This window comes from Ctenopharyngodon idella, chromosome 5 (assembly GCF_019924925.1).
Source record: "Ctenopharyngodon idella isolate HZGC_01 chromosome 5, HZGC01, whole genome shotgun sequence".
In the NCBI taxonomy this organism is placed as follows: domain Eukaryota; kingdom Metazoa; phylum Chordata; class Actinopteri; order Cypriniformes; family Xenocyprididae; genus Ctenopharyngodon; species Ctenopharyngodon idella.
In genome coordinates this window covers 44056394-44064313 of record NC_067224.1, presented here as the reverse complement: position 1 = coordinate 44064313, position 7920 = coordinate 44056394, and the positions used below count along the sequence as shown (strand labels likewise).

The 7920-nt window shown below is 36.0% G+C and overlaps 1 protein-coding gene across 1 annotated transcript; it reads left to right on the top strand.

Annotated features, from left to right (window-relative positions):
• Positions 1–663: 663 nt before the first annotated feature.
• On the top strand, positions 664–6629 carry hspb1 (heat shock protein, alpha-crystallin-related, 1). The gene is made up of 3 exons (XM_051894723.1): positions 664–1129; positions 3444–3507; positions 3690–6629. The coding sequence occupies exons 1-3, from the start codon at positions 724–726 to the stop codon at positions 3856–3858; spliced, it is 639 nt and encodes a 212-aa protein (XP_051750683.1). The 5' UTR covers positions 664–723; the 3' UTR covers positions 3859–6629.
• Positions 6630–7920: the final 1291 nt, after the last annotated feature.

The following is a 7920-nucleotide window of genomic DNA, read 5'->3' as shown; positions in this document are numbered from 1 at the left end:
TATTTTAGTATCATTGATATACTGTTATAGTTATCATTATTATATTAAATTTGTTTTTTTATTTTAGCCAGTTAGTTTTATTGATTTTGTTGTGTGTGTGTTTAAATGTCTATATAGTTTTTATTAAAGTTTATTTCAATTTTAGTTATTTTAGTTTTTCAAGTTAAATGAGAAACGTTGAAGTAAATACATTTAAGTTTTTATACAATTTATATTATTTTAGCAAACATTTATTTTATTGCACGTAGCGAAAAAGTTGTTTTTAGGTTTACTTAATAATTATTACACTGTTTGTCTGTAGGTTAATTCATCTGTCTGGTTTGTGTTCTCAGTGTTTGGAGATTCATTCCAGTGAATTCCTACAGTAAATCATCTATTAGCACATGTGCGATTGGTCCCCTGTTATTTCTTTGTGTCGGTTTCTGCTGACTCGGTCTGTGTGCTTTACAACAATCCTCAGATTCATGACAAGAATGTGTTTGTGAGAGCCAGGAAAGGGGACGGAGTCGGCTTTGGGAAGGTCTTTGCCTTGGATTCCATTCTCATGCGAGGCCGTCCACGAATAGACATTCTAGTCACTTCTATAAATATCTGGATGGGAGGGGGTGTTGCATGAGTGTGGAAGGGGGTGTGTCGGCCAAGAACCTTCTTATAAATCTCAGCCCTCCCAAACAGGACGCAGCACTCGCCTGAAAACTTTCGGAGCAAGAGCAAACTTCAGCCATGGCCGAGAGACGCATTCCCTTCAGCTTCATGCACGGCCCATCCTGGGACCCTTTTCGCGACTGGTACCAGGGCAGCCGGCTCTTCGATCAAACCTTTGGGATGCCACCCTTCTCCGAGGAGATGCCCACTTTCCCGAGCACGCACTGGCCCGGATACATTCGGCCCTTTGTACATCCCGACATGCCCTCCTTAATGCAGAGCCCAGCGATGGCTCAGATGCCCATGTCACCCCCCGCGGTGATGGTGCCTCCAAACTACGGACGGGCCCTTTCCCGACAGCTCAGCACGGGAATGTCTGAAATAAAGCAGACGCAGGACGCCTGGAAGATCAGCCTGGATGTCAATCACTTCGCCCCAGAGGAGCTGTCGGTGAAGACCAAAGATGGAGTGGTGGAGATCACCGGTGAGCACTTTGTTTCTAATAACTTTCATGTCGTCATTTTGCCCAAGAAGAGCAGCTCAGTTTGTTCTGTTTGAAATGCTCAAGCCATAGATGTAGTGTTGATGAAGACCTGTGTTTATGTGTGAGCTGACTTCATCATAGATCCACTAAAACACCAGCTGTTTCAAACACACTGAGACTTCAAGCGTGATGCAGAAAAGTGAACTTAGTGAAGAGAATAGATCTGAATGATTGACATTCAGACATTTTGTGTGCCCAGATACTTTTTGGGGTAACAGTAGTGTCTAAAAACTACTATAAAAGTTAGTATTTTACTTTGAGGAAGGAAATTACACCTGATTTGCATAGTTGTTTTGAAAGGGAAAAGTCCAGGAAGTATAGGAGTCCATTTCTGCCATACAAAAAAAATCATGCTTTGGTGAATCCTAATTATGAATTTTGTCTTTTCAGACTCATAACTTTGAATTTTTATTTTGTAATTATGACTTTGTCATAATTTCAACTTTTTATCTCATAATTTTGACTTTTTGTTATAATTATGCATTTTTTAAATCATAATTGATTTTTAACAATTAACCAATTATCTCATAATATCTCATAATTTCAACTTTGTCACAGTTATGACTTTTGTGTCATAATTGACTTATCATAATTATGACTTTTTATCTCATAATTTTGGCTTATTGTGTCATAATTATGGCTTTTTATCTCATAATTATGACTTGGTATATCATAATTTTGTTTTTGTTTTTTTATGTCACAATTATGCATTTGTGTCAATAATTATGCATATCTATTCATAATTTGTTTTTTTTATCTTGTAATTATGACTTAATATCCTATAATTTCACCTTTCTGTCACAGTTATGACTCATAATTGACTTAGTGCTTCGTAATTTAAATTTATTGTGTCATTAATTATAGCTTTAATCTCAAAATTGACTTAGTATGTCATATTTCAACTTTTTATCTCATAATTATGACTTAGTATCTCATAATTGTGACTTTTTATGTCATAATGATGCTCTTTATCCATAATTGATTTTTTTTTAATCTCGTAATTATGGCTTAATATCTAATAATTTCAACTTTTTGTCACAATTATCACTTTTATGTCATAATTGACTTAGTACCTCATAATTTCAATTTGTCATAATTATGACTTTTAATCTCAAAATTATGTCTTAATATCTCATAATTTTGATTTATTTTGTCATAATTATGGCTTTTTATCTCGTAATTATAACTTAATGTGTCATAATTTCAACTTTTTCTCTTAATTATGACTTTTTATGTCATAATTGACTTAGGACCTCATAATTTCAAGTTATTGTGCCATAATTATGGTTTTTAATCTCATAAATAAGTCATAATTATGATTTACCAAAGCATGATTTTTATTTTTCTTATGCGGTGGACATGGGCTTCCATAAGGAAAAAAGGTGGTCGAGTGTGAAGTAAAGGAAAGAACAACAGATGCTGAACAACAGATGTTGCTGGTAAAAGTTTATCTGTAGGGTGGGAGCTGATAAAATCAGCCAGCAAAATTCCTGAGAAATTACACAGCCAGAGCACAGAGCGGTTAAAACGGCATCTGCAGGATATTTTCACTTCAACAATACTGATGTCTTCTGGTCTAAAGGCCAGCGTTTGAAGATAAAGCCGTATAGAGACGTGTGTGTGCATTCTTAGAGAGTTATTGCTCTTTCATAGCTCATGAGAATTACGTTCTCAGCTTTGTGTCATTTACTTTTTTGTTTCATATGGAAATGCATCAGATTTCAGAAGTAAAATGGCTGGTGAAATAGGGAGCATGTCATGTTGGTCTTGTGAAGTAATACACACTGGACTCAATCTTTGAATGACTCTACCACATCCATCACTGTGGTCGTTTATCAGATCACGAGGGTCTTCTGAGGTTTCAGACATGTTGTCTATAAACAAACAGAGCTGGTGCTGGGTTACCCGGGTGGGTGTCAGCCAGAGTTTGAGCTTTGAGGAACACTGAAAGGACAGCGAGGTCAAATGCACCATGTTGTGTTACACATTCAGGAAGTGGTTTAGAGAAGGAGCAGATACTGGTCACCAAAGTCTAACAAATCAGAGGTGAAAGCTCAGTCAATGTGCAGTGTGACGTGTCTGTGACATTCATTCAGATGAATGGTGATTATCATACAAAACTTGCCACCACAATCCTAGGGTGTCATCCTTTTAATGCAGTCACTGTTGTTTTGAAGAATCTAAGAGAAATTAAAGAGATCTCATTTATGTTTCTTCTTTTCTGTTTGTCTGTTCACGTCTGATCTGCATGCAGGCAAACACGAGGAAAGGAAGGATGAACACGGCTTCGTGTCCAGATGTTTCACCAGGAAATACACGTAAGTACTGAGATGCTGATGAAGCACACTTGATAGGGAGGATGAAGAAATATCCTGAGAATAATGAGAGGGTGGAGATAATAGCTTTTGACAATGATTCTTGCATCACATTGCATAATATTTCACATCATAACACTGTTTTTGAAACGTAAATGTAGTGACACAAGTCTGTTGTGTTGCAGTCTGCCCCCTGGTGTCGACTCTGAGAAGATCACCTCCTGTCTGTCTCCTGAGGGCGTCCTGACCATCGAAGCTCCTCTGCCCAAACCTGCAATCCAGGGCTCTGAAATCAACATCCCTGTTAACACAGGCAGCAGCACAGCGACCGTCAGCGCCACAAAGAAACCCTGAGCACTACAACACACACACACACACACACACACACACACACACAGATAACAATTTTTTTCAGCATGAAAGTCTTGCTACTTCTGGTCTATGTAAACTACAGGTAGGAGAAGATGGATCGCCGTACTGCATTCCCATCTCATTTTTTACGTCTTTCTATTTCATCTTTGTCACTCTTTCTTCTCTTCCTCTCTTCTACTTGTAGTAAATCAGTGTCTATGTACACAATCTCTTGAAAACATGCTCATATTTCACTCCCAAATCAAATTAAAAATTAAAAAACAGCTTGCTTCATGACCAATAATATATTGTCATGGCAATTAACCATTTTACCCCAAATACTTATAATGGAAAAATATTATTTATTTATATTTTAAATAAAATTGTGCATATAGAGTATTGATATTTAATTATATGCATTTTTTTTTAAATATTGAGAAACCCATTTTTATTATGACAATAATGAGAATGAGATTTTTTTTTTTTTTTTTGGCACTACAGTAATGTGAGAATCGAAAAATGTCACAATTTAAATGCTTCTAAAATATGATTGGTCTTTATGCAAGTCTTTTGATTTTGAGATGAATTATGATATTTCTTCAGGAGCTTCACATAACTGCAGTTTTACTATATATGCTGGTTTTGCTACAGTTTTAACACCTTTTTTGAACCACTAGCAAACATACACAGTCAGGCACAATAAAAACAATGTTTGTTTTCATCAAAAATTGCTCTGCCTCTAAAATTTGTTTTCTGCTTATGTCACCTGGTCCATATTAGCTGTTAGTTAATGTTAACCAGTAGTCAAATACTGTAGCGATTTCACCATAGACTACTGTTGTAGGTATTGCAGCCTTTTTAAAACCAATCTGACTCGCAAATGAGGAAAAAAATTCAGTTTGACTTTATCATACTGCTGGGAGAGTAACAATATGGTTTCTTCACATCAGTCTTCAGATTGGTCTCTTTGGGTTTCTGAGGCATTACATAATGTTCTATATTACTGTAATAAAGACTTTCCCATCATGAGCTATCCTAATGGTAGAACTGGGAATAAACATCTTCAAGGCAAGGCAAATGATTTTCTGGCATTTATTTGTTTTGTCATTATGGTCAAAACCACACTCAATCATTTATTATATATTTTGTAATAACAGAGTGTCTATTTACACTAAGTGCAAATAGCGTCGCTTGTTGGCAAATGCTATTTACACTAGTTCCGCCCACCAATGTCTGGTTGGGCCACTCAAGTTTAAAAAAAGGCGCACAGAATTCAGCATCTTCAGTGGTGCAGCAGTAGTAAGGCTTGCACACCTGGCTTTTAACGTGATCGACACACGTTCGAATCCGCCTTTTGCCGAATTCACTCTTCTCCATTTTCCCATCACATATCACACCAGAAAGGCATATATATATATTTTTTTTTTCTAAAAGTGCAAATAAACTGCCAAATGAGTGTTTAATAAAAGTATTTATTGGGTTAGGGGAAGGTGTATGGAGGGATTTTATTCTCCCAGTAAGGCAGCATCCATTTAATAATTTTAACAAATATAATCATTTACAATCTATGATATTGTTGCATCCTGTTAATGTACAAAAATACTCGGGTGCAAATAATATCTGCCTATATAAAGATAGCATCTAATTACTATTTACACTTATTGCAAAGAACTGCTACTTTTACATGGTGTAAATAGAATGTATTGCTATTTTCACCTAGTGTAAATAGCATGTCGCTAAGAAAATGCTGCTATTGTCACTTAGTGTAAATAGAATAAATTGCTATTTTCACTTAGTGTAAATAGCCACTGACTTAATAATTTGACAATCCTCCCAACTAAATATCAGATAAATGTTTGAAGATTCCAGCTGGACTTGCTTATGAAAGAAATGGGTGATGCTGGTTCTTGATCGTCGTCTCTCTCTCACACAACAGGAATAATTTTGTCGAAACTTTCATGAATCTAAACATAAGATCAATACCGTTATTGACTGTAACTGTAAGAGGTGCCTTAAAATAGCAGAGATGAGATAGAAACCACTTTAATAAGTAATAGAAATTGTTTGAACTGTTTTATGCATAATGTATTTCATAGTGTAGCCATGCATGTAAGCTTCATCTACTGAAATAGCATCTGTATGCATGTTTCATGATCACTGCACACAGTTTACATCAGTGTTAGAAAGATCTTTCAAAATTATCATTTTAATATTACCCATGCAGTTTTGCAGCATTTTTTGTTTTAAACCATGTACAGTGATTTAATAGATGGCCATGTAGTATGATTAGAAATGATGACTGTACTGATTCTGACGGCCCTGAAAAAGGGATTTCCTTATAGTGAACAGAATCTTACCTGGCCTGTTGAGGAGGTACAGTACAAATAAGTATGCAAAATGTTTGCATATCTATATGAATTTTAGGCTCTATTCTAGATTAATTCAAGTTTATGTTAAAATGCACATATTCATGCTTAATATGCAGATACAACTATAAACTATTGGTGATCTCACTGTGGTGATGTAAATGTATTCCTGTTTAAGTGGCATCAGATTGCAACATTGGCTCAACCAGTGGCATGCGATTGAGACGGGTGAAGTGTTTAAGAAACCAGTTTGAAAACTGCATTATTATTGCAATTCCAGTTGGTGTATTGGCAATAAATTATACCATTAAAAGATTTACATGGTGGAAATTGGTGCCAGATCAGTGAAAATCAGTCAGTACTGTCACTGTTCTTTTTAAAAGCTTGAATAAATGATTTTATCTCTTTCCCTATGGCCACTTTCGTCTTTGCATCCATCCATTCCTTATTTTGCCAGCTGTCTAAATCTGAGAACAGTCCAGTCTTCACTATGTGTAGTGATATATGAGCCGAGGGTTTGATTGGAGGATGCATGCACATGCACACTGTCAGCTGTTAAGCAGAAGTAGGCCAGCTCTCCTAAGACTCCATCTCACTAACTCTCTCATTTCAATAACATTGATTCGACTGCCAAAATGTTATAAAAGCAATATGGGGTGCAATTTATCTATTATACTGAATACAGAGAGAGAGAGAGAGAGAAAGCGCTGTGAATTTGCCAAAGAACAACGTGTAGAGAAAATTAAAACAGCACATGCTGAAAATGTGCACTGAGGAACCTACAGTAGTACACTTACGAAAATTAACCATGGTTTTATTATAGTAAAAGTGTAGTAAACATGGTTTTGGCGGATTGATTACCATTTGTAAAACCACAGTTTTACATCAAATACCATGGTTAACCTATTTATTTTGTGGCTACCATGGTTTAATTAGCATATAATAACCATGTTTTGGGGGGGGTTTATTTGTAGTAAAACCATGGTTAATTTTCGAAAGTGTAGAAACAATATTTCATCATGGTAGGCTACATCAATAAGGCCATGCAAAGACTTCCAGCTCGTTTCAGAACATGTTTCAGAGTTTGTCTGATGTTCAGTTGTTTATCTAATTACATGAAAAACCTAATCAGAAATATAAGAATGAGCTAAGTTGCATTTTGGGAATTCTACAGCAAAGGTTTGAGATTTTATTCGTTTAAACAGGAACATAACGCCTTCACACATTAGTTATGTAATATTATATGAACACAGAACCCTAACTATCTTTTATTTCACCTACAACAAACCAGAAATCTAACGTATACAATGGGTTATATGCACGGTTACTTCCTGGTTGTCGTTAAGGCTGCTCGGGCATTTCCGGTGTTACTGTTAGCTGTTCATTCTGTAGTCGCTGTACATCGACACAAAACCATCAGTGGTTGACTTTTTAATGTTGTATTCATGTTTTAATGCACTTATCACATTTACCTAATTTTCCAATAAACCAGTTTTATTGATTGCAATAAAGACGAAGCTATTGGGACCGTTTAAAAACGCCGTGTCTGTAATTAGACACGCTAAAGAACGTTCCGTGCATATAGCCCATTATACATCCCCAAAACATTTCCACAACACAAAATACATAGTTTTTCTCCATACAGGGGCGTTCGTACGTTATATCAGATAAAAACCACGGCAACCGCATAGCAACTATG

Coding starts and splice junctions, on each gene's coding strand:
- hspb1 (XM_051894723.1), top strand. CDS start 724: ATGGCCGAGAGACGCATTCCCTTCAGCTTCATGCACGGCCCATCCTGG. Junction 1,130..3,443: donor TGGAGTGGTGGAGATCACCG/GTGAGCACTTTG, acceptor ATCTGCATGCAG/GCAAACACGAGGAAAGGAAG. Junction 3,508..3,689: donor TGTTTCACCAGGAAATACAC/GTAAGTACTGAG, acceptor GTTGTGTTGCAG/TCTGCCCCCTGGTGTCGACT.